This window comes from Nyctibius grandis, chromosome 4 (assembly GCF_013368605.1).
Source record: "Nyctibius grandis isolate bNycGra1 chromosome 4, bNycGra1.pri, whole genome shotgun sequence".
Lineage (NCBI taxonomy): Eukaryota > Metazoa > Chordata > Aves > Nyctibiiformes > Nyctibiidae > Nyctibius > Nyctibius grandis.
This window is the reverse complement of record NC_090661.1, coordinates 54,638,620-54,665,559: the sequence shown is the minus strand read 5'-3', so window position 1 is coordinate 54,665,559 and position 26,940 is coordinate 54,638,620. Positions and strand designations below refer to the sequence as shown.

General features: G+C 41.2%; 1 protein-coding gene across 4 annotated transcripts in view; it reads left to right on the top strand.

Annotated features, from left to right (window-relative positions):
- The window catches only part of TTC7B (tetratricopeptide repeat domain 7B), a 149,767-nt gene extending 133,135 nt beyond the window's left edge, over nt 1-16,632 (top strand). For all 4 annotated transcript variants that reach the window (XM_068398038.1, XM_068398037.1, XM_068398039.1 and 1 more), the window contains one exon: nt 15,620-16,632. In XM_068398038.1, coding sequence (XP_068254139.1) covers nt 15,620-15,841 — 222 coding nt within the window. In that variant the 3' untranslated portion in view covers nt 15,842-16,632. The remainder of the gene's footprint in view (nt 1-15,619) is intronic.
- Nucleotides 16,633-26,940: the final 10,308 nt, after the last annotated feature.

Sequence of the window (26,940 nt, the reverse complement as noted above, 5' to 3'; positions counted from 1 at the left end):
GGAAGCTGGCTTTCAAGGAACAGCCCTCATTGAATTTAAAGTCAGTTTTAAAAACAGCTTTTCTTTCTTAAGAACTGGCACAGAACTGAAGGGGAAAGAAGTATTAGCAAAACGTAGAGATGTTAAAATGGAGTGCTCATGCTCAAGAGCCACATATCTTCACGTAAAGCATTTGACCTGGAAGAAATCTTCGGTCTTCTGGTACTGCTCAGATGAACCAAGCAAAGCAATTCATTAGCAAAGCACTTACGTGACAGAAATATGAAAACACGAACATTGTTCACACTGTTAAAAGCTAAGCACTGCGAGGAAAGACACTACCCAGAGCACTTGAGCAATATAGCGTGGTTCAGTAGGCCCATTAGGATGCAGACATTTGATTCTTTCAATTTTTTTTCTAAATACTTTGATGAAAAATCCCAAAGTTTTTAAATGCTTCCCTCTTATCCCCGGAACTACGCTTCATAAGTGAAGTTATTAATGTTTCTTTTATGGATGTATCTGAAATTAACATTTGAGATCAATTTTTTTCTGAGTTGTAATTCATTGATTAGTCTTTTTAATCAGTGATGCTGGTGAAATGATTTGTTGCAGCTCAGTGTAATGATCAGTGCTCAATGGCTCAAAGCTCAGTGGCTCAATCTTCCTCAGCCACTACTGATACACTGTTTGTATCACACACATTGAACTTGCTGTTTAAGACTGATATCCTTAGGAAATCAGGCTTACTAAATTGTTATTGTTTGTGTGTATGTTTGTCAGCTTTCCCTTCATAACTGTTAAATTCTTTACCCAGTTTCATCTGGACAGAAGAGGGAATGATGTTAAAAAAAATTTAGGCTTGTGCAAGTATTAGAAAAATAGAGGCAGGAGGAAAGACTACTGAGGCTGTTTCATGATTTCAAATTTTTATTAGATATCAGCAAGTACACGTAAGAGAGAGCATTTGTAAATTCTCTGCTGCAGGAATATAAGACACAGTGTTTAGAAAACCAAACCAGGCTTCATTATGGTCAGTGCTCATGGAGATAGCTGTTAAAAGTTAACTTTTAAAAATTATTCCAGAACATAACATAATGAATTCTGCTACATTAGGTTAGTTAGTGATATGACTTGGTAGCGTGACATATTTAGACAAAATAGTGAGTTGTGAGTGTTACAAAGACTTTATCAGTAAAGGGCTATGGAAATAAAAATTGAAACAAAAAATCATGCGGATTCAAAATTTCTTCTGTACAATAGACAGTGTATTTAGAGTTTCAGAGGTCTAAATCCACATGGACAAATATTGTGTTAGGTAGCACTTTGGAAAAATACTTGCCTTCTATCAGAGGAGATCTGACCTACTAGAAGAGAGGACTGCTTTTGCCTTGGTTTCTGAATTAGAATTTCTCTGCTGGTAAGTGGTTTTCGATGCCTTTTTGTTACCTTAAGTAATTTTAAATAAAGATGTAGTTTTAAAAGTATATTCTCTCATTTAAAAACAAACCCCGTTATTTTCTAAAGGGGAGCAAGTAATAAATTAAGACAGATGTCAAGTGGTTACAAATGTTCAAAAGATGAGCAAACGAACTTCTATCAGCTGCAGAGCCATTTCAATTTTCATTTTTTTCATGGTCCTTGTTACAGTTTGTCCTGACAGCTGACAATAGCTTCGTTGGGATTCTGTCTGGTTTTTAATTTATGACCATTTGAAAAAGTGATAGGCACAATGGCATCGGAACAGATGGTATTATGAGGGTCAAGGACCCAAAGGCTTACCAGATGGCTGTGAAATGCTGTGACACAAATGCAGTCTGTGATGATGCTTTGTCATGTGTCACGGTTTAGGCCAAACCAGGACATCATGTTAATTGAAAGCCTGGCCAGAAGTTGGTAGGTTACCGTTGCCAGAAATAACTGTTCTTGATGTAAAGTCTAAAACAGTATGAAACGCTGTCAGATCTGTTAAAGTAATTGACACATCAAACTTAATTTGTTTTAAAATTGTGGTATGATAGTGTGAGCAGCTGATGATCTCTGTTGAAAATAAATGATGTATCTTTAGCCTGGGGATCCAAAGTCATCTCATTTGCTGCAGGATCAAACCCTAAGCTTCCTAAAATTGAAGGATGTTTTATTAGTAGGTGCAGTCTTTCTGCCATGTACATTACGTTCAATTTAATGTGACATTTATATCTGAATATTTTTGCCAAAGATAAAATCCATGGATGTTTAACACAATGGCTGGTAGGAAATGCTTGTACCTCACCCCACACTCAGCGGCTGCCTTACGTTCCAGAATTCCCACCTTCCCTGCCAAACCCACACTGTTGCTGTAGTTCTTATCCTTGAAAGTGGAAGCTGCCACTCTGCATTTCAGCTCTTCGCTCAGTGAGCATTTACTTACCAGTTTGCTTATTCTGATCAAATCCCAGCTTTGTGTGGGAGTGTCTTTTTTGCCATTCTTGTGTTCTTCCTGCCAACTGTGCTCTAGTGAACTACACAAGTGACTCAGACAAGATTGTGACACTTGGGAAGCAAGATTCAAATATCTTTCAGCTGCCTGTCAGCTGACAAGAGTAAACCAAAGGAAAGGATTGAGGGGGAAACGGCATTTGGAATTACACTTTCTCTGCAGACTCCAACCTTGTGCACTAACTTACACAGCTCAGATAATGGATTTCAAGAGCCATAAACCAGCCGCAGCATATGATTTAACATGCTGTGCCAATCAGTGCAGTGATGGATGACCATTTATAAAAAGTCCATCACCACATTAAACTTGTGTTTTGCCTCAGTCTTTAACAGGAATGTGATATTCGTCATGGATGGCAAAGCTAAAATTAGTAGTGGAGATGAAAGTACGGAAATGGTGGCAAGTACTTGCTGGTGGAAGAGTATGGAGAAGTTGGCCAGAATTCTGGAAGAACTAGTATGTGAAATGACAAATCGTTAGTCCAGTAATATTCAGTGAAATCTAAGTTAACAAAAGATTGTAGGATATTTAATTTACTACCTATACTTGGGAAGAGGAGTTGCAGGAGAAAGGCATCAGTTTGATCAAAAGTGAGACTTGGAGACCCTTCAGAAAAAGAAATACGATGACTCACAAATATAAAATGCAAGAGCAAGACTCAGTGTGGAAATGACTGGAGAGGACAAAGAGCTGAAGTACTAGTTGATCTGAGCTACATCTTCATTGTTCTGAAAGAGGTACATCTTCATTGTTCATGAGTTGGCCAAGCCCAACACGAGACATCATGTTGTCCCAGTTACCAACATCATCATCTTGTCAACAGTGTAGTCTCACCATTAATTTTGTAAGCCTACAGATTTCTCCTTCCCTCAGGGAAGGTGGTGATGTTCATCCTGCACTGGTTGCTTCATGTCCCCAAAATATGGAAACTGCCATGCCCAGTAAAACCAGTTGAGGCTGGCCAACAGGGCAAGTGTACCTTCAGTGTGAATCAAAGCATGGGTTTCACTTGGGGTTTCCTCCCAGGCTGGCCCTGTGATTCTCTTGTAATCCCAAGTAACATGGCTGGATGACAGAATTGGCCTGTGTCTTCACATCAGAGGTGTCCTTATACACAGTGAGCACTGAGGTGACTGAACTGTAGTGTTGGAAAGTCTCTGCAGTGTTTTGTGGGACGAGCAGGAAACTTTAATAATAATGTGTTCCATGTAAGCATGAGACGAATAAGCATAATCAAAATAAGGCTCGTGACTAATTCTAATCTGATGTTAATTAAAGTGAAAATACCTTATTTTTGGCAAGTTTTAAGTAAAAAATTAACAATGATCCACAAAGATAGTTGTGAGAAAACCTGATAGGCTTATATGGAGTTGAATTATAAAAGGCAGGTGATATTTCAGTTATATTTGTCTGTTTCCAGATCAGTATTAGCAAAAGCTGATTTGTTGAGGTACATTAATGTTATTTTTAGCTTTTTAAAAAAAATATTTTTAGTAGTTTTTCTACAAACTACTGCTGTTTGGATTTCTCTCTTTAACTGTCCCAAGCTTTTTTCCTTAGTTTTCAGTGTATTCAACTTCTTCTGGTTTTGTGAAAGGAAAGTCGGTGTATAAAGAAGTGTTTTGTTTTACTTCTCTGGAAGTGCTAAAAGCCCTTTCTTAGCCAATGGTTAGGGTTTGGCTCTTCTGATCTCCACCTGATGGTGCATAGATGGGAGGGTGTATGCCTTCCCTTCACACTGGAAATAGCCTTCCCTTAAATATGGATCTGCTGGCAGTTGTCCTGTCAGGCTGACAGGTTAGCAGTGTACCTGTAACTTCTGCCTTTCATTTAAGAAAGGAGATGTGTTCCCTCTCATGCCGGGAGGTTTTTGCAAAATGCCATGAAGATGGCTCTTCCTATTGTAGTGCGTTGGGCTTGAGGAGCAGATGGCAGTTCACATCTGCTTTGGGGGGGAGGAAATGGTCTGTTTCCTGGGGATGCTATAAAAAATCCATTTATTTATGCTATATTAAAAATAACCTATTTTTCTTAGAGGTTACTGCAATGCCAGTGTAGTACGTGCTGCTGTGGTGTCATAACACTTTTGAAATAGTGACATTAGCCATAGTTACAACATATGTATGTACATACTTCTATATGCAAGTGCCTCTTTGCCTAAGGGCAAAAGGAATAAAAATGTGAATAATGTGCTTTAATCTTTGAATTTTAATTTTATTTTAGTAATGAAAGGACTGGTCATCTTTTATCTTATACTGCAGTTCTGACTCTGAATATTTAATACAGTGTTTGTCAGAATATTTGAGAGGAAATGCACATGCATAAATGCAAAAAAGGTACTTCAGAAGAGTACCATTCACTTCTGATTCCTTTTCCATAGTCTCACAAGTTCATACAAGTAACTGCTAGTTTCTGTAGTACTGAATATGTACAAGTACAGACTACAAGTGCTGGCTTTCAATATAGTGACAATCTAGCTAAAGATCTCCAAAGTACTCAATTTGAACTCTGACAGTTCTATTAATTATAAGTTTTAACCACAGAATCTAGTACTGGATCTGCAGCTCTGTTTTTCCTTTGATACGCAAGCTATTGCCCTGACTTCAGATTGATTTCTTCATTAGACCATTCGATCAATTTTTCTAATTACTATTTCCAGAAGCCACATACCACCAGTATGTTCATTGTGATTTTATAGAAAAACTGTCATTAATGAAAAACAGCTTCTTAAAAAGTCGTTGCTTGCTATTTCTTATTATTTATTCTTTAATTCTATCAGTGGTTGACTGACGGACAGAAGAACATGGATTTCTTGACATTATGAAAATTTTGCGTGGGGCACAAGCTTTCAAAACCAGGAACCTTCAGCTGTAGTGAATTGAAATCTGGTGTTCAGGCAATGGAGTAAGGACACTGAATTCCCAGTATCCTCAGTTCTTGTGAAAAATCCAGCTTTTCCTCAAATGCTTGAATGTTGACTCAGTGGGCTGACTTTGAGGCTCCTTGTTTCGACAGTCTTGGTCTGAGATTTTCTGTTTCTCTAGCCTGTTCTGCACTTGTATAATTTTTGGAGAATTTGGGGTTTTTTCCTCTTTTGGAAATTGAAAGCACTTTTTTGTTAGTCCTAAGTCTTGAATAACAGAAATGCAATTGTCTCTACTTCTGACCCTTTGATTCAAAACTGGGAAAATAATGGCATCAGTAACAACAGTACCTAGGAGTCTCTGTAGGTAGCCCAACGATGCAATAGAAAACCTAGCCTTGCTTTTAAAACCAGGTGATGTTGAAATACAGCCACAGATTAGACTGATAAAGTGGTAGGATTTCAGTAGTGAATATACTGTGATTAGGTTGTGCACTTATATCTATAAAATGTCTACATAGGGGAAAAGGGGTGAGTGTATGAATGACAATATGCAACAATGTACTGAATTAAGGAAGTTACTATGGGCCCATCTCATAAACAGGACTGTCTGTAGCTGTGATCTCCAGCACCAGTTTTCATCGGAGGTGTATGTACTTGAAGGATGCTATACGTCTGGGAAATCTTTTCTTGTTTGTGGGAAAAGTGAGAAGACGCTGGTGTGGCTTCAGTGCTGGAAGGGAGGGATGGGAAGAGACAGTGCTGCTGGGCTTCTGGATGGAGGGAGGTGATCGAGAGACGAGTCACCTACACTTCAGCATTGCCTCGTGGTGTCACAGCTGAGAGGAAATGTAAAACATTTGCAACAGATGACAAGTACTCCAAATTCAGGACTGGACATAATCTAAGGTTGTACTTAATTACTCCCTGATGCCAGTGGTGTTGCAGTACTTGCCAGAGCTGTAGCCATCTGACCTCTGAAGGGAGAATCATTGTGGTTTTACTGTGCTTGTAGATACAGCGTATGAAATAAGACTCTCAGTATAATTTTCAGATGGAGATAAAAAATTATATAATCTCTGAAGTCACTAGGTGTTTCACTCTATCAGTAAGGTCTTTTAAATGTTTCCAGCGTGCTTGCTATAGTCATGTTAGTTCCTGCAATATAGCATGGTAGTCATGCTATGTTTTTATAAGGTGATACGATGTTCACGTAAAGCGTAAATCAAAATTACAGCAGAGTATTGCAACACCATGTTGTCTTAACAGGAAAAGAAGTCCCCCAAGAGCTTTCGCCTTGGTGGAAGACTACGATCAGCAATTTAAAAACAAAAAACCTTTCAATTTTGAATCTTCCTGCAGTATTGGCTGTGAACACTAATTAACTAAAAGGCAAGCACATCCCTGTTGGAAGGGGTCAGTTGTTTTCAAGGGGGTTATAAATACACAGATGCACTAGCAACCACGCATGTTCGTTATTTCATGCTGGCAATGTAAAGTTCGGTGAGTAACAAAGCCAAAGTTGTTTTAAAAATCTGTTGCCAAGCAGTAGGTTTTCTCCTAGCAACAAGTGTTTTGCAGCAGGGGAAGCAATGGGATACCTTAGGGGGTATGTTAGCACTGAGGGAAGGGCAAAGAAATAATAAACTGGGGCTGGGAGCTCGCTTCCGCGGTGACACAGAGCACACAGCTCAGTTTCGGGGTGTGCTGGGGATCGAGGAAGGCAAGTGAGGGGGACAAGGCAGGAAGGAACACGTAGAACAGGCAATGTTTTGGGATAAGCAATGAACAACGATGTTGGCTGCGGGTGCAGGCTCATAGTTGTTCATCAGTTGGTTTGGTTTAGTGAGTGATCAGCTGTCATAGGATTAGCTGCTGTCCTCATTAAAAACAAATGCATACTGAGCTGCTAGGAAGTTTTCTGTTGAGCATATTTGAAGAAACACACTTTTTATTAATCAAACGGATTGCATTATTAGAGAAAATGAGTTAAGTAGTTTTGTGTTCTGCATTTTGGAAACAAATTACATATACGTTGCAGTTTCTTTTCCAATTAAAAAAAAATATATTTATTTTACAGAAAATTTTCTTTACTTGTAAGTGTTGGTGGTCAATCCAATAGTTTTTAAACCATATAATATGGACACCCTTCAGAATCCCTGCATTAAAATGCATCTGTATCTGTCATTGCAGACATAGAACTATCTTTATTCATCGTTTTTCTGATGGAATGGCTTATTTCGAACTGATGCACCATGTCGCAATTTTTTTCACACTTGCAGAAAATAGTTACTTATAATGACTAAACATGCAACTGTTCTTGGTATATGCCTTTGAAAGAAGGAATTAATAGATGATTTCTTGTGCAAAGTCATACTTCCATTAGATGGACATGTTTCAGCACAAATTCATCAGCGAAAAAGGAAAATAGGAGAGCATAGTATATAAATAATGTGCTGTTTCACTCTACATAAGTGTAAAATATTGATTATAGAATACATTTTACTTATTTTTCCATATATCATTACAAATTCTTCTCGTTTTGCTTCACTAACACTTCTTCTGTTTCGTTATTATAGCATAACACTGTCAAGTCTCTGGTAAACCTTCAAGTTTGATAGATTTGTTTGAAAATAGCAGCCACCTTAACACATGCAAAATAGGCTGAAAAAGCAGCATGTAACAAGGGGCAGTTTTGTGATGCTAAAATTACAGAGCATATGGATTTGCAATGCATACATTGCCTATTGAGTTTTGTAACTGTTTATGGTCATAATCCTTGATTTTCAAGTTTTTTAGATAAGATGGGATGTTTCTATCATGTCTTTCTGCATACCATGGTTGAAAGTTGACTCTGTCTTAGGCAGGCTGGGCCTTGTTTAAAAAAAAAATAAAATAGTGAACTGGGAAAATTACTGGGAAGTTGGATGTAGTGAGTTCTTTAGGCCTTTTATTGTAACTTTAAAAAAAACCCATTATTTTCCACATCTGTGTAGCTCTGTATCTGATTACACATCTGCAGCTGCTAGCTTATTGGGCTTCAGCAGGTCATCAGTGAACCAGGCAAGTAGCGTTTCCACTGTTGTTCTGTCTCCCTGCTCTCATCATTAAAAGCAAAATCAGTCCATTTTTGATTTTCATATGCTTATAATGTTTTCTTATAGCTGTTGTTTTTGCAAGGGAAACTTTTTAGCTCTGAGGGATATTTTTTAGCTAAATAAGGTCTGCGTCATGCAAATTTAGAAGCTCTTTAGCAAACAAGTCATGTAATAGATGTACTAGGAAAAAAATAATTTTAATACCTTGTCTGGTAGAACTCAAATCTCGGTAGTTGAGTCTTTTGCAGGTCAACAAGCTGCAATTCTTAAACATGGTGAGCGTCTCTGGCACTTTTTTGCATGTTAGGTTGGCCACGTTTCTTCTTCTCATACTCTCATTTCTCCCAGTTATGAGAGAGTTCAGTGCTGAGAGTTCAGCGTCCTCTTTGAAGAAGGCAAAAGTGCAAATGGACTCACGGTCAAAGTTCCTATTATATTTTTTCCACTTTGAAATAAATGTCATTGCTTTTGAGAACATCTCCCACCTATAGTCTATATTTTTCTTAGAGAAAATGGAATTGGTCCTCTTGATGTCAAGTGAGTAAAGATAAAAATCTCAAGTGGTGCTTCTGTTGAGACTGAGAACTGTTTGTTTTCCACGAGGGGTGGAGAAGTAGTCAGACGGTTAAACCTTAAGAAAACCTCCAGCGTTCTTGAGCAGAAATTTTTAGTCACATTGAAGAAACCACAGTGATCTTTGTAGTGTTACCTTTTTATGATTTTTGAGTGGGTGGTTTGGGTTTTTTTTTGCAGTTATTGCAAATCTTGTTTAGCACTTTATGATAAAGCTCTGGTTTGGTGAGACATACGATGGGTGATAATTATTACTTTAATTTTTAAAAAGTTAGTTCCATGGAAAAAAATTGAATGTTAGCTTCTCATTTGCCTAAAAGCAAATTTGAAAAGTGACTTTTCTAGGCTCCTCTAAACAGCTAGTTTTAATCATGTTTTCAACATCAGAAATCAGTTATTTCAGTAGTTTTCCATTTCTGTCCCATGTTTATTTTTCTAGGCGTGTTTTTTCCATTGACTGACTGGTTAATCATTATGACAGGTTAATTTGCAAAGAGAGAAAGCCTGTTTGCAGAAAAGATACCTTTGCAGTGATGACTACACTACATGCTTATTTAAGCAATTATGGCTTTGTACAATTGCTTATTGTATCATCTTGTTCAGATTCTGAGTTATGATATTTTATTAATAAATAATGATGCGTTTGCTGACTGAAGGTTTTACTTGGGGACTGTGTAAAGCTGCATTTGGAAATTAGAATTCATTTGAGTGTTTTCCTTTTTAAAAGTACTTATATTTAACTAATGAAAAATAACCTAAATATGTTGAACTGCAAGGGGTAAAGTAACTATGCCAAAATATAATTTTGACATGTCCAATATATATCAAAATATAATTCTGGCTTATTGAGGAAGGTATTAATTGTAATTACTGGTTTTATTGTGCCATCACCGTAGACCAAATTTTAAAGTTATCTTGTTTATCTAGGATACAGATACGTATGTAAAGACATACTGAAAGTTATCTAGGTGGAGTAAGGATTTAGATCCCGTTGAAGTGAACGCTGATTAAACGTCTTGTCTTACGTGCATTTGAAGATTCCATTATACATCTTTCTGTACCCAAAAGACTCTGAATGTGGTGTGGGGTGGGTTGTTTGTTTGTTTGTTTTTTTAAAAAAAAAAGGCCTCATGGATTTGAAGATTTCAGAATCCATTGATTTTGTAATACTAGTTTTCTTCTTCAGAAATAAGATGGATGCCTACCATAATTTTGCTTTTTAATCTTTGTATTCATTAGTTGGGCATTTCTCTGCACCTGCTGCTTCAGTGTAACCCAAGGAATCAAGAGAAAGTTGTTCTTGCAACAGAAGCATCAAATAGTAATATTATATAGGCATGAAAATGTTATCACTCTCTTTCCTCTCAGTGCAGTTGAGGGAGAACCTGATATTGGATCAGGCGTAGTGGCAGCTCCCTGGGCCCCTAGACAAGTCTCCTCATAAACATCAGAGCATGCAAGCTCTTCCTGTAGGGCTTGGTCTTAACACTGTTTTGCACCCTGCTACTGCGAGTAGAAGGCGGTTCCAAAATCTCTCTGCTCCAATTGCCAGGAATGTTTTTACCTTTTTTTGTAAACTTACAGCCAATTTATACACATGTATTCTTGTGCCAACATTATTCTCTTAACTAAAATAGGTTTTCTCTATTCTGTTCTCTCTGCTGTTTTTATAGCAAGTAACTTCATCTCCTCTCAGCTTTTGATTTGCTAGGTTAAACAAGCCAAGACTGTTAGTCTCCTCCTTAATTTACAAGTTTTTTATTGATTGTCTCAATAGTCATTTTCTGTGCCCGTTCCAGTTTGAATGACCTTTGTTGAATAGAGGAGACTACACAAGGTGCCAGAGGCACTACTATAGCTGTGTATGGCACAGCTGCTGGAGTTTCTGTTGTCTTTCTCTCTACTGGAAACCTCTCCTGATGTCAATTGAGTTTTTCACACTGGCACCTTTTCATACGATCATCCTGTGGTTGCCTGATATATCCAAGTCTTTCTCCCAAGCTGCTTGGTTGACTGGCTTCCACCACACCGCTGAACAACTGTGTTACTGTTGTGTTATTTTCCACTTTGTTTTACTGACTTTTTTCATATTTCTGTTATCCTAGTTCTCATGCTCAGTGTGTTGCTCTCTATATCATATCCTCTTAACTTTTTCTTATCTAATTGTATCATCACACTCATAATTCTTGTGATGTGTCATTAATTAAAACACTAAACTTTATTAATTCCCAAGGCAGTATCTAAAATACAGAAGATATAATCCCCATAACACATGTAGGATAAGTATAAATGAAGGTTATTCAGCCAAATGTTTTGGACAGTACATTAAGATATTTCTGTCTATTCAGACTCACAGAATCACAAAATGATTAAGGTTGGAAGGGACCTCTGGAGATCATCTAGTCAACCCCCTGCCAAAGCAGGTTCACCTAGAGCACGTTGCACAGGGTCGTGTCCAGGTGAGTCTTGAATATCTCTCAGGAAGGAGACTCCACAACCTCCCTGGGCAGTCTGTTCCAGTGCTCTGTTACCCTCAAAGTAAAGAAGTTTTTCCTCATATTCAGATGGAACTTCCCATGTTTCAGTTTGTGCCTGTTGCCCCTTGTCCTGTCGCTGGGCACTGAGAAGAGTCTGGCCCCATCCTCTTGACACCTGCCCCTAAGGTATTTGTAAGTATTGATAAAATCCCCCCTCGGTCTTTTCTTCTCCAGACTAAACAGACACGGCATTCTCAGCCTCTCCTCATAAGAGAGTTGCTCCAGTCCTCTGACCATCTTTGTAGTCCTCCGCTGGACTCTCTTCAGTAGTTCCTTATCTTTCTTGAACTGGGGAGCCCAGAACTGGACACAGCACTCCAGGTGTGGCCTCACTAGGGCAGAGTAGAGGGGGAGGATAACTTCCCTCGACCTGCTGGCCACACTCTTCCTAATGCACCCGAGGATACCGTTGGCCTTCTTGGCCACAAGGGCACATTGTTGGTTCATGGTGAACTTGTTCACCAGAACTCCCAGGTCCTTCTCCGCAGAGCTGCTTTCCAGCAGATCACCCCCCAACCTGTACTGCTGCAATACTCAATAGCTGTTTTTCTGGACTTTATTTGTGTAGGTACCTAGGAGATATTGAGTAATAAATAACAAATTACTTCTGTTTTAACAACAGTGCCAAGGGCCTTCAGTCAGGGATTGGGCCCTGTTTGGCTGAGCATTTTAAAACCAACCCTTGGACACATGCTTTGGTGAAATAAGCAAAGAATAGCAGTTTGTATGTGGGGCAACGTAAAATGAAGTGTAAGGGTGATGATCGAGGGCGGAAACACATGTAAAATAATTGATTAACTAGGGGGGAGACTTTGTGACTCCTGACTGGATGAGGAAAGGATCGGCAAGATCTTGAAAATAACCTGCGGCAGAGAAGAAAGTTGGAAGCACATTTTCCCCCTTTTTATTAATTCCTAGAGGGTTTTGTTCTGTTGCGATGTGAAGCTTGTATAGAACCTTGTTTGTAGTGACTGCAGTACCTCCCTGTCACGGGCAGCACACAGTAACGCTTGTTTTAGAAAGCCAGCCCCTGTAGGCTCTTGAAACTGAAAAGTCCCTGTTACTCCCAGCTCTGAGCCCCGATGGTGGCCTGGGCACTGTAAAGGGCTGTTGACCTTTCCTTGAGCAGAGAGCACCTGAATTCCACAAATCTATGAGTACTGTTGATTATTCAAAGTGACTGGTATAAATATTAACGATTGGAGACATGGAGCACTGCTTTCACTTCTTGCAATGATTACACAAAGAAAGTATCTTTGTTTCTTGAGAGATTCCCGTTACTTTCTACTTTTGCCATTTCTGATTAGAGTTTTCTCTTGGAGTTTTTTGAGTTACAAAATCAACCTCTACAATGTAGAACTGGCTGAAAGAAAAATAAGGTTTGCTTAGAGAGTTTACAACATAAAGACATACTGAACAGACAGAAGCTGGAAGCCTTAACGCACTTAGGGGAGATCAGTGGTTTGCCAAAAAGCCCAAAACCAAAACGACCCCAAAAGAACCCAAAATTCACAGCAAACCAAACATGGGGAAAAGTAATAAACAAAATTTGTACTGAGCTGCAAAATGAAGAAGCCCACACAGATTAGAGGCTTTCATAATTGTGTTAGAAGCAAACATCATAAATTTATTGGTCTTTCATGTGAAAGAGTTGCAATAGCAGGAAAGATCCTGCAGGATGCCAGCAGTTGTCTTAAATACCTCTATCAAGCACTGCGGCATTTCAAAATGTACAAAGAACAAATAGATTGCCTTAGGTTTGTGTAATTCCTTAGGAACTTACTGGTTTCATCATCTTTTGTAGAATGGGTGTTTTCCTACTAATATTTCTTATTATGTACTCAATTGATTGTATAGCAGTTTTTGTAATTGATTGAGGTTCCAAAATCCCTATCATACTTTTTTTTTTTTTTTAAGTTTATGTGCCTGTTTATAAAGAGGATATAGGGAGAAGGCATTCTGTTTAGGTTTTAAACTAACATGCCAAGCCTGAAGTTGTGAGCCATATGTCACTTAGGTACCCCTCTGTGTTTCTGCAGAGTTGGTGTGTTGTTCAAGCCCAGTTCCAGCCATAAAGCAATAGACCTTACATTATTCTGCAGATAAATGTTGTCTGTACATCTGCTGCTAAGTAGGTAAAGGCCAGAACTGGTAGCTTGAAGATTCTGTTTCCAATTAGGAAACAAAGGAAAATACGCAGTGAAGGACTAGGATAATTTGTATTGATTTCTGTGACATCTTAGAGGAGTTTTGTTTGGGGTTTTTTTAGGGTTTTGTTTGGTTGGTTTTAGTTTGTAGTGGTTTGGGTGTTTGTTTTTTTTTTTTCCCCCTGTTTTTTTTTTTTCCTGAAGGGTTTAGTACAGAGAGCAAGCATATGCTGAGAGCTGCTGTGTGTGTGTGTGTATGTATATATATATATATATATATATATAAAATATACAAATCCTCATAGGAAAAAAAAAAGAAAGATTTTTGAAAATTAATTAGAGAATCTTGTCTCAAAAATTAAGAACATTAATTTTACTAAGGTGAGGTGCATGCAGCCAAACCATCTTCATATGTTCCACCTCCTTGCTTCATTTTTTTTAGTTTCATGTCTGATACCTACCAGTCACAGAATCACAGAATGGTTAGTGTTGGAAGGGACTTTGGAGATCATCTAGTCCAACCCCCTGCTAAAGCAGGTTCCCCTAGAGCAGGAGAGTGATTGTCACTGACAATCACTTTCCTGCAGGGAAGAAACATCGACCCTGAGAGTTATCTGGTTTTTGGATTGGAAGTACTGTTCATTCGCTCTGGAAATGCTGACTCACTTGACAGCTCAAAAAAATTCCCGAACCAGAAAAGTCCTCTAGCACCTTTATGTAAGAACATCTGCTAGGCTGATGGAAATTAGCATTCATTGCATTTATTTATTTATTTACTTGCCAATACTATACAGCACTCTTTATGTTGTTCTTCAGAGCATGGTCTGCTCTGTTGCTCTATAGGATGGAGTTAGCTGTCTGCCCATACTGAAAGTCAGCCTGGTGGGCAGAATTCCAGAAACGGTTGGTGGATAATTCAGGGTTTCATAGAATTTCAGTACTTTCTAATCATCGCTGCTTAGGTTGATAAGGATTTGATGTACAGAGAAAAATAAAAGAAACTGTGGTCCAAGGAATGGGGGCTGGGAGGGGAGGAGTCACAAGGAATCTGTAAGCATGTGATCAGGACGCCTCTCTGGAAAACAAAGATTTGTGGTCCTTATGCATTTTGTAATACAGAATCACAAGGTAAAAATGCATAACATTGTTAGGATTATTATAATCCCGGAATAAAGCTCTCTCTTACTGGGTCATTCCACAACTTTTCTGGTACAGTAACATAGCTGAATGTGATGGATGGAGATTTCCACTGCCTCATTCTGCCCGTGTCCTGGTGGGTTTGGACATCCTCTTGGATCGTGTGGTGTTGAATTGGATCCCATCCCACAGAGGAAGACAATCTGTGTCTAGGAAACTCCTGAGGAAGTTACCTGTCGGCTGGACCTTTATACACTGCTGGTGCGATATTAGTCCCAGCACACTCCCAGTTCCACAAGTTGAATTGAATACTGTGGCCTTTGCCCATGGGGCTGAACTCGGTTCTGTTACTGCCATCCCTGAGAGCCGATGGTGCTGTGTGTATGATCTCAGATGTCATAAGACACGAGCTGGGTGTCGAGATGTGCAGGCAGGATGCAAACACTTCAGGGCACACACCTTAGCAGGACTTCAGATATGGGAGCTTGCCACATAAGCTGAGGTACTTACTGAATTTTGGTGGTTGGGTGGAGTTTTTATTGTTCAACTCAGTTTTTGCATTTCAGTGTCTTTGTTTCCTGTCCAAAGCCACTTGAATCCTTGTTGGTGTGTAGTAGCCTGCTTCAGTCCTGCTTCAGGTTGTTTCTTTTCTTAAAAAAAAAAAAAAAAAAAAAAAGTATTATATAGTCTATAACACTTTGAACCCAAGCGCTACCTACGCTTATTTCACTGTTGCGACATATCATTTGAGCTTCAGAAAAGTTCTACTGGCCAGTCTCAACCATTTTTCCTTTGTTTTCTTGCAGGCTCTGATACTTCACCAGCTCGGGCGCTATAGCTTGGCAGAGAAGATCCTCAGAGATGCCGTCCAGGTGAACTCCACGGCCCATGAGGTCTGGAATGGCCTGGGAGAGGTGCTGCAGGCTCAAGGCAATGATGATGCTGCGACCGAATGCTTCCTGACAGCGCTGGAGCTTGAAGCTAGCAGTCCCGTGGTCCCTTTTACCATCATTCCCAGAGTCCTTTGAGAGGGCATCTTGATCAACTGATTTTGCTCTGACTTCTGGGTGAGGAAACCCAGTGTATCATCAGGCTGTCTGGTAACTGGTTAGTTTGAAAAACTTTAGAGCTACAGGTAACAAACTCCAGTCTTTTGCGGGAAAGTGGCCAAAACAGTGACGTGATGCAATATATTAATGGGAGACTGAGAGGACAAAATGGCTAGCCAGAACCAAATCACTCATATCGCCTGCGTTTTTGCCCTGATAGTTTTAAAACATCGTTATATTGTTCATGGATGATGTGCCATATTTTGTTAGTGATACTTGAATGTTACATAAAATTATAATGGAATCAACTATCAAATGTAGAATACTATATTCGAGTTAAAATTCAGTGGCAGAGCAGACTATTTTTAACAAGGCTGTTAATAAAACTGTTCTTTTCCTGCCTCTCAACCTCTTTTGGCCCAAAGTCAAAATGTGAATTTTCTGTTTCCATCTCTATTTTAGTCCAGGCCAGAAAATCAGTTAAGTTCTTGTTTTTTGCTGTTAATAACTGTGATGTGTGGCTAACTGTTATCTCTATTTAGAGCAAAGGCTGAGTACAAGAATATTTGTATTTTACCAATGTATGCCTGTTACAAAAAATATATTAGTTATTTAAGTTTAACTTTTTTATGTGAATTCAGAGTTTATTTATCAATGGAAATATGTAAAAAGAAGCCTCAAATGGAATATCTACTGACATTCCTTATATGTGACCCACACTTGGCTAAATGGGAAGATTATGTTAATAATAAAATGATTTTTAAATGGAACCTTTCCTGTGTCCTGCTTAAGAACCCAGGGGGAAATAGATGGCTTGTGAACACATTTTAATGATGTGGGGCCTGTGTCTGGCTGGCCTCGAAGATGAATGACACCAAAATTAAATGCCCTGAGGCCAGTGTAGAGAAAAGAAGCTGCTATACTCTTTGCCAGTGGTATTGTTATCTTAGATTTCAGGTTTACTTAAATCTTCAATTCTTCTCCTTTTTTATTCATTCCACTCCAGCTCTCGATGAAGCCATATTACTTTGCCTCTACATAATACATGGACGTTTATGTATACCTTGGGAGTGCTTGGGAAGAGCATGTTAAATATTTACACACTATTCTTCAGTTTTCTTTACTGGTCTTAGTAGTTCTTTCTCAGCATCTCCTGCGCTTTGTGTCCCTTGAAGGAGAAGCTGGCTGTTAACACATTACTGCCATATCAGTAGTAATAGGGCTGAAGGTTTAGTAGGCAAATACTTGCCAGATTTTCTTTGGGATATGTGGAGAAGAGTCATTCGTTGCAATGAATATTAAGGGTGTGTGAGCTGGGGCAGTCTAGTGTCTGCTCATTTACAACGCTGGGCTCCTATGGAGCCTGGGAAGAATCCCAGGTCCCCGTTACAGGGTGCTCCTTGGTATTTGCCTACTTTGTCACAAGAAGCGGTTTTAAAGTGCTTAGCACAAGATAGCAGATGATTCAGAAAAATAATGGCAAATGTTTTTCTTTGTCACTCACCAGAAAGCTGACTCACCTCAAATGCATGGAGGATCCTCACTGTGACACAGGCTCTGCGCGCTCCAGTGAGGATCTGCAAACGGCAAAAGACTTAAACTTGTGGAGCTCTTCATTTTCACCTCTCTTTCGCCCCCCCCCCCCCCAGCATTTCATGTGCCTTTTAGGCTGAGGCTACTTTCAAATTGTATCTGCTTAGTGCTTAGACCATATGTTCTCTGTAAAATGAACCAAAAGGCTGTAATAGATAGAGTTTTCAAATCTATTTAAAAGCCAGTAGAAATGTTGTCATCTTGCTTACTGGGAAAACATCAAAGTTTTCCTTCTTCTTTTAAAGTGCCTGCTTTGCATGTTTTCTTCCTACTGTCCTAGGCGCTTTTTTTTATTTTCTTCTTTATTTGCCAACTGTTCTCTCTTTTCTAGTCCAGCTCATAATACATGCTCTGGCCTTGCTGTCTTTTAGCACCCACTGTATGATACCTGGTGTACCAAAAGATAGTGCAAAACCTTTATTTGTTTAATTCATTTCGTCCTGAGCCTTTTTGCTATCCCAGTTCAGTTACTTACATTTGCCATACCTTTCACAGGTGTGCTCCTTCGCAATATTTATTCACCTTTTATTATAATACCAAAGCTTTTCTAACAAGGCAGTTTGCACCTAGGTCTGAGATTGGTGGTCTTTCAAGAGAGAGCTTCAGACGAAAGTGGAGAATAGGAGAATTCTGTAATAGCAGAATTTAACTTTGATTCTTCTCGTTTAATTTAAAGTCCTGGCCTCTTTTGATAAACTCCCAAAGTGGAAAGGTTAGCAGTCTAATTGTGTTGTATCTTTTATTAGTTATGAAGTTGTCACTGCTGTTGTGTGTTATCAGGTGAACCTGAATCTCTGTTTCATTTTTCTTACACTGGAATCAGTTTCACTGTAAATACACAAGCTTCTTCCTCTTGGGAATAGCCTCAGCTACCTATTTTTAAAAATGGATTATCACTGTAAGACTACATGCAGGAATTTTCAGGCAGAAGTGGAAATCCTTGTAGCGTATGAATTAAGCAGCAACACTTGTTTAAACATAGTTTTCAACTTAAAAAAAAATTCTAGGTTTTACAGCTGTAATTTATTTTTTTCTCAAATTGAGTAAGAAGGCCAAGAATATTTTTATATCTATTTCAGCTGATATACAGAAAGGTCTGCCTTTTGCAATCTGCTCTCAGACCACTGTGGTATCTCAGTCACAGGAAGGAAGCAAGCAACGCCAGTGTGAACAACCGGTCCCAGGGAAGTATTCCCCTCGGTGCCAGTGGGCAGTGTCATCTGTGTGAGGGTTGCTCCTGGACTTTGTGGCTGACCAAATCTCTATGTGGATACACAGATGCATCAGTGCTCTTGCTCCCCCAGCCTGTGTCAGAAATAACAGCCTTTCAGATGAATGGTGAGATAAATCAGGGGCTGAACCAGCTGAAAACTAAGCCAACCCTTGCTCCCTTTCCCCAGGGTTTTACTAAGTTTTGCTAGAAGCCTAGTAAAGGTTTTGGGTAGTTCTTTCACCTGATTTACTGCATAAGTAGTAACACTAACATGCAGAAGAGAAGACAGGACTTCCCCTCTGCACAGCAGCCACCTTAAAATGGTTATTAAATTGCATTGTCAAGGACTAACTGTAGCACTATAATGACAAGTTGCACAAGCTTGAGACCTCTGGTCTTTCAACAGGGATCAAATACACTTCTCTCATCCATATGACTGGTACAGCAGGTTTCAGAGAAGACTTCCCTTACTCTGCAGTGGGCTTGTGCTACTCAAAACAATTAACATTCAGTGTATTAAGCATGTGCTGGAGTGTAACAACAATCTCTGTTGCACATGATAAAAAGCCTGACTCTGCAGTGCTTACAAAACTTATCATTCAACTAATTGGTTAAAGTTCATCTCTAATTTTGGTGCAGATAACCATTTTTACTCCGGGAATTATTTCATTTCTTTTTGTGGTTTTTTTTTTTTTGCTTTCATGATTGATAGAGAACCACAGGAAGACGAGAACCAATCCAAGCAGAACTAATCCAACTGTATCTTTGAAAACTTTTGTCATTAATTATATGCATTTTAAACATCAAAGGCTATTTTTGAAACCGCTATAATTTTCCTTGAAAATCTGTTTTTTCCTGAGTAGGCTGTTCTACTCCAGAATGATAGCATAAGCCTGGGTATATCAGAGTTGCAGATTTACCTCACTAATTCTTTGTTTGTTCAGTTGTCAGTTAAAATGACGTTTTTCTTAACCATCAATCTGGCAATCATCCTCTCTCTCCACTAGCATCAAGTTAAAAACCTTGTGTGCTAAGCTATGCCTTCAGCAAGTACACTTCTCCAGCATTTCATCTATTTAACCTCATCATCTCCAAACTACCTTCTCTGATCGCACCGGCGAGCTACGCTGAAACATGCTGCACTTCCACGTGTACCTCTGTTATCGCAAAAAACTATCTGGTAAGAATCCTACTCGTGGGCAGTAGGGAAGATGATAGTGAATATTCAGCTTTTGGTCTGTGTGGTTGTCGTCACTGATTATGTGACAGTTGATGGGAGTCTCTCAGACTTGCAAAGCCAGAAAGTGGACTTGAAGAGATGGAACTGTGAAGTTAAACCTGAAGAGAATCAGAAAGAAATGTTACCCCAAGCTTTTGTGGGAGGCAGAGTGTGTGGGGGGTGGGTGTTGGTCAGACTTTGTTCTTCCACGTTTCGGGGACGCATGGTCCTGAAATGCTGGTCTGCCACCACTGTGGCCATCTGGCCTTTCTAGTTCCCAGTTCAAAGCACCTTTGTAGCCCAAGTGCCTAGTCTCCCTAGTTCTTATTTCAAAGAGAGAAAGCTGTACCTTTTAATATCTAAATCCTTTGAAAAGGTGTAACCACTTCTGTCCGGCTGTTACATACCCAGTCCTAGGGCGGACAAGCACTATACTGCCATTTTTTCCCAAACATTTTGAGAGTACAACGCTGACAGATGTGGTCTTTTGGAAGCAGTCCGTAAGGCACAGCAGGAGCACACAGCAAAGCTCACGAAGGTAGGAGGGAGAGTGCTTTTGCCTTTCTAAATATGCCTTCACTTAGAAAACTTATTTGGAGGAACTGAGTGTAAAACCCTATTTTGGACATTAAAGGGTCAATGAAATGTGTCGTTGTTGTGCTGAATTCTTTTCCTTTGTGTCTTACATGAGGTGGGCATCTCTGTAGGAGAGATTGCTCTTGTCTGCTTCATCCAGGTATAAATCTCTACAGCCTGCTCCCCCCGTCTGCACTGGAGTAGCATGACTAGCTCTTGGCTCCCTCTCTGCCTCTAAAATTCCCTGCCCAAGAAAGTGACACTCTTCAGTATGAAATTACAGAAGGTGCCCCGTCTATCTGGCTTGAAAAAAAAATCATTAGAGCTAAGATGTAATAAGGTAACGATCATATTTCTTGGTTATTGCCACAGTGACATGACTTTAAAGAGGTGTGGAGTGACTGTTTTTCTGTCTGTTTCTATAGCTGAGCCCCCCTCCTCTGCATGGATGGTGAAGCTGAGGCTCTCTCTGGTTGGTATGGCTGAGGAACAAACATCTGATGAGCACATGTGCCCTCGGGCTTGCCACCAAAGAGAAAAATGGACTTGCTTCCAGTTTTTTTAAGTATAACTTTTTTTTCTCCACACATGCACGTGCTCACAGATTACACAAAGCCAGGTTACAGGTGCATTTTACACTTACGGCAGAAGGTTTTGAGAGGACTCGAAGTTCCTCTGCGAGTTCGCTTGAGCTCCTATAAAGCCGTCTCTATAAACAGGCTTTGCTTTTCCAATAGAAAGCTGGTGGTGCCAGAAAAGGAAATTCTGACCCCAATTTTCACTTCTAACACGTGTCAGATGTATACCAAATAATGAGCCTGAGACATTATTATTAGTGCAGGTTTTCCCAGGATTGTTGTTTTCCAAACAGTGCTGACTACTAATGTAGGACTGGAGGGGGCAACAGAGGCCATAAAACATAACAAGTTGCTTCCTTTTCGGCTGCTTTGCAAAAATAGCTCTTCATCTGGACTAAAACAGCAATCTTCTGGTTGAACAACTATTGTTTTTTTAAGGGGCCCTTCCAGAAGGGTTTTTTTTTTCTTTCTTCTTTTTAATCTTGCAAGTGAGCGTTTAGGGTCACAAACTCCTGAGTGCTGGAACGGGAACCCTGCAACCTGCAGGGCAGGTCCCATGACAGAAGCACCCAGTGACTGCCTTCATTGACACAGTACCTACAGGCTCTTAGGCTAAAATCACTTCTTCCCACACGTGTGCTTCAAGAATAAGTCCCACTTGCTTGATGATCCCATTGCCCTGCTTCTGTGGTACTTCCCCACGCTGGCGGACAGCCTGCAGGAAGCCAGGTTTCCAGAGCAGGTGCTCCTGCCCACCGCCCCTGCCTCCCAGATGGGAGTAGCATGGGGTGGCAGCACCGCACGAAGCAGTAAATCACAATGCACCTGTTTGGGAACAATTGCTTCATGATGTATGCTGAGTCAGCCAGCACTGGCGTCTGAGAGATCAAAAATAAAAAACGGAGTAGGCACAACCTCCTCCAGCTTATGAAAAGCCCTGGAGAGGGCCCACCAGCAGATGCAAACAAGCCTTTGTACAATTTCCATCTTCTGCTGTCAGAGAACTCTGGCATGTTCTTCATTGTCTGTTTGGGGTTAGAGGCTTCACCTGAAGGGTCGTGTACTGCAAGGCTGAGCTTCAGCAACACAAAGGGTTAACCAAAGCATGTCTTGGGTGCCAGGTTATGGTGCAACTTCATCTTATGCCTGACCCAAACCAAGGGCAGCTGCTGTTGAAAAGGACACCTTGTCCCTGCATTTGCTTTGCTCCTGTTATGTTACATCTGGTGAGTGTGAGGCTACAGGGTGAGTCAGGCCAGCTCACCGTGCTCCTGACCTTTACTTTTGGGGTTGTTTTTTTACTGCAGAGGAGGCAGTGGGAGTCGGGAGGCAATGTGAGCCCCTTTCAGAAATAGACAGCAGTTAAGTAGGTTGGATTATGCCTATTGAGAACCTGCGCTGTTTCCCTCACTGTTTTCATCGAAACAAAGGTTGAAGTAGGGTGGCAGAGCACAAGTTAGTCGGTCTGGCAGTTCCCAGCTGGGTCTCACCCACATGTACTCGCAAGGTGGTTTTCCCATCCTGGCTGCAGAGCACCACACTTGCCCTAAGAAACACAATAGGAAAGAGCATGGTGGGTTTCTGTTCCCAGCTGAGATGCATTTGCTGTGAATAGTAGCCTGAGGTATTACGCTACTGATGTCTCGTTACATTATAGTTTGAAAAATAGAGACTGGGTGATAATAGAGATGCTCAGGAAAGTTAAAATGCATTCATTACAACTGTGATGCTGATAATCTGTAAGATAAAAATATACTACATGCTTATGTGGATGTTCTTGTTCAGAAATAATGTGGACTTTGCTCACTGTAGCTTACAAATGCACGAGAATTTATAAGTTGATGTCTAACCATAGCCGAGACCCATAGCTCCCAGCCTTGTTAGAAGTGCCAGAGGAAAGGAGGCACAGATCATATAGGTCACAACCGAGAAGACTCAAAACAAGTCACATGGCCAACATACCTCAGCGCGTATCAGCCTCACCCTGTGATTCTTATCTTGGACCTTGGTTCCCCATCTGTAGAGAATTTGACTAGGAAGTGATGCTATTGCACAACTATTTCCTTTCCTGGCCCCAAAATGGACTTAATTTGTGATTCTTGGCCATTATCACCACCAAACATTCAGTGCTTCATATCATGGGTTGCAGTTTTTTAATAATTCTCTCACTGTAGGCCCAAATTAGGCCAATAGTAGCACAGGGCTCTGGCACACGATAGACTGACCGTCCCAGCAGTCTAACCGTGCTCGTGAGACAGCTCTGTCAGCATCCAGCCTTCACAGACATTTCTAATAGGATTTTCACTAGCTGTGATATACTGCAGTATTCAGGATGCAGTCTTAGCTACCTTTAGAGAACAAGGCCACCCGTGGATCTTACTCTTGTTTGAAAGAGAAGGGACCTGTGCCAAGCCTTGCCTACACCAGAGGTGTTCTCCAGGTGATAATCCTGGTGCACAACAAGCCCACGCTGTTGTAACACCCGGAGGTCTAACAGCAACAAGGCGGCTTTGTGGTATGGCTATAGAAACAAGCGGCAAGCAAGGGCTTCGCCCAAACAGCCTCACTGTAGCTGGGAAATGAGGCAGCGAATGCACTTACCCACCCAGCAGCTAAATGTCTAAAAGGTTCTAGCCAAAGGTGAGAAAATAATACATTTTCAGAAGTATTCAGTGTTGACTCGAATCTATTCCCGCTAATTTAGTGGGGCCAGTCATAAGACAGCTCACAAGTGCTCCTGAGGGCTGGCACGTGCTCCAGGAAAGCTGGACTTCCCACCATCTTGGAGGAAGTGCACGTTAGCTTTTTTGTAAGCAGCTCAAAAGCAGACATAGATTCTGCCTCCTCTTTATTCTACTCCCCACTGCATGTCTATCAATGCTCTTCTCATGTTCTGAAGCTTCAGCCTCCTTTCTGTGCAAAGGGCAATGTGGATCAGTGACAAGAGCTGCCTCCAGCCTGCTCTCTGTCCTCAGTTTCACTGGGAGATGCTGAACAATACGCTCCAATGGCTTGTGTGCCCTGATTCCTAGAAGAAAGCGTCCTCCAGAGAGCTGCTCGCTCGCCCTGAGCCGCTCAGGCACAGCAGCAGCTGCAGCCTACGTGAAGTGGGGGTGGTATAAATAGCTTGCAAGAAGCGAGGCAGGAAAAATTACATGGTATGGTGCTACGGCCAGAGCTGCAGTATTCTGTTTCAGCTTGGTTCTGCAATAAGCTTTGTTTTAGCCAGCATCAGAGTTATAGTGGGTGGTCCTAAAATTGCCAGTTTTCCTCATTTGGTAAAATTTGGGTTTTCTGAATCTTTTGCAGAAATTTTACTGTGGTATCAGTGTCTGTGAGTTTTAGAGCTTTATCTTAGTCACTGACTTAGAAAAAAGCATATGTATTCCACAAGTCAGGGTCTCTGCCCTTGCCAAGCTTTACTCTCTAGGCTGCTGGCGAGGGCCTTACTCTATACACTATCAGCCTTTGTGAACCCTGCCTTCCTCCTTGCAGGACAACTAGCTTCAAAAGGGGAGTGCTTTCTCCTTAATTCCCGTCCTTACCCTGCTGATTGACTGCCTTCCTCCGTGCCATGGGACCTATGGGTCCAAACGCTGCCAGCCCAGGTCAGACAAGACCTCAACTATCCTGTTGACTGGACAGAGGCTGTAACTTCTGGGCTGTTGTAGAGTGGCTAGAGGCTCCTGCAGGGCTGACAAAGGTCGCTACAGACACAACTGTGTGCTGTTGTTGCTGTGCTGGTGTCCCGTCTTAGGCATGGTCTGGGCACAGTTGCACACCAAGCCAAGGGGAGTACAACAAAGCAGTGCTGAAGCTTTAGGGGTAGGAAGCAGATGTCTAACAGGCCCAGTCTGAGCACCTCCATCTGTATGCGGTGCTCGATCAGTATGACACAAACTTCCCATCTGACAGGAGATGCTCAGGGATCTTTAGTGCTTCAAGCCTGCTGACCCCTGGAAGTGCAGGTTCCTCTCCTGAATTCACCTGTATTCGATCGGTGTTCCTGGTGCGTTCAGCTGGGTGGCCACCACTGGTGCCTGTGTTAACTCCAGATTACCATCCCAGGGAGATGAGGATTTGTTAACTAAACTCTAACCCTTGGATGGGGAGTGGAAATGGCACTGAGGTTCGCAATCTGCCTGGAGCAAGTCCACAAGCAAGTCTTGATAGACTTGAGAGGTTTCACAAGTTAATGCCAGGTACAGCCAACAGTAACCCTCATCCACCGCCCCAGCATGGAAATGGCAGTGAGCGCTTGGCTGAGGTCTCGGTTGTGCCCCCAAAGTGAGGTACTTGCTAAGCCGAGCCACCTCGCTCAGCACCGCCAGCTCCCGGCTCTAGAGCCAGAGGTGGACAAGCTGCTGGAGTGTTACAACCTGCTGGAGGCCACAGCTGGTGACGATTCATGACTGTTACCGCTCTGTACAGATCACAGTGTCAGATAGACGCACAGTACTCATAACGAAAATTCATGCTGAGGCCATTCCTTAGCAACAAAGCTCTTACAGTTCTCTAACTGGTGCAGTGGCTGAAGATTGGACACCTTCTCTACCACCAGAGCTGCAAAGTAGTGCGTAGCAAAGCTGTCCCACATAGTGACCCTGCAGTGAGACGCTGCACCAGGAATACTGATGTGATCTGACCATGCTGTGACTTTTCACTCTATACATAGGCTTATCCTTAAATGATGTTCTATGAGAAACATCTGTGTCCTTCTTGGTTGGCATAGCTTGGCTGCTGTCTGACCCCTGCCTTGGAAAATCAAGCCTTGTAATCTTGAGAAGCACATTAACTAGTCTGCATCCTAAAGAAACCATTGTGACACAGTGAAGCCCTTCAACCTCCTAGACCTGAGGAATAAAATACCCACGAATGAATGTAACCTCAGGCAGGAATAAACAGCTCAGCTTTTGCCCAGGTCTTAGCTGAAAGCCCCAGCAACACTGGCACACTGGGTGAAGGCCATGTTATGATGGTTCCAGAAACTGCCTTCTGATAGTTTCTGATGTGCTCAAGTCTGGAGCATCCTGAAAGAGTAACGTGACAATGATTCCAGTTATTCTCCTCCAGCGAGGTCAAGAAAGACCTTATCGCTCTCTACAACTGTTTGAAGGGTAGTTGTAGGGGGGTGGGCGTCGGCCTCTTCTCCCAGGCAGCTAGCAACAGGACAAGAGGACATAGCCTCAAGCTGTGCCAGGGGAGGTTCAGGTTAGACATTAGGAAAAATTTCTTCACAGAAAGGGTTATTAGGCATTGGAACGGGCTACGCAGGGAGGTGGTGGAATCCTGGAGGTGTTTAAAAAAAGACTAGATGTGGCACTTAGTGCCATGGTCTAGTTGACACAGTAGTGTTAGGTCAAAGGTTGGACTCAATGATCCCAGAGGTCTCTTCCTAGTTGATTCTGTGATTCTGTGAAAGTCTACACCCATGAGATGGATCAGCATCTAGATTTATATATTGACTCCATGCTCCGGGGTCCTTAGCGCCATTTACTCTGACACCACAGGCCTCCAGAACAGGGTAAAGGTGAAATTAGAAGCTAGGATGTTTGTAATTAAATAAATAAAAAAACCCCACAAATATAGTAAGTCAACTATATCAACTATTTCTTGCACATGCATAAACTCCCATTTCACCGCTTTAGCAGAGCACTCAGGCCCTTACATGCTAGATATTTATGGTTTTCTCAGCTCTAACTAGAAGCTTTACAGGATAAGATGGAAGACACTAACCACCACCTTTGATCTCCTTTGACCACCTCTGTAAGTCTGTGGACAACTACCTGAGGGAGCTAATGCACGGTAACCAGGCTAACGTCCCTGTGCGCTCGCTGCAGCATGCTGGCTGTGGGAAGAGGCTTCCTGGCAATCACTGAGTAAGGAACTTGGAAGAAGT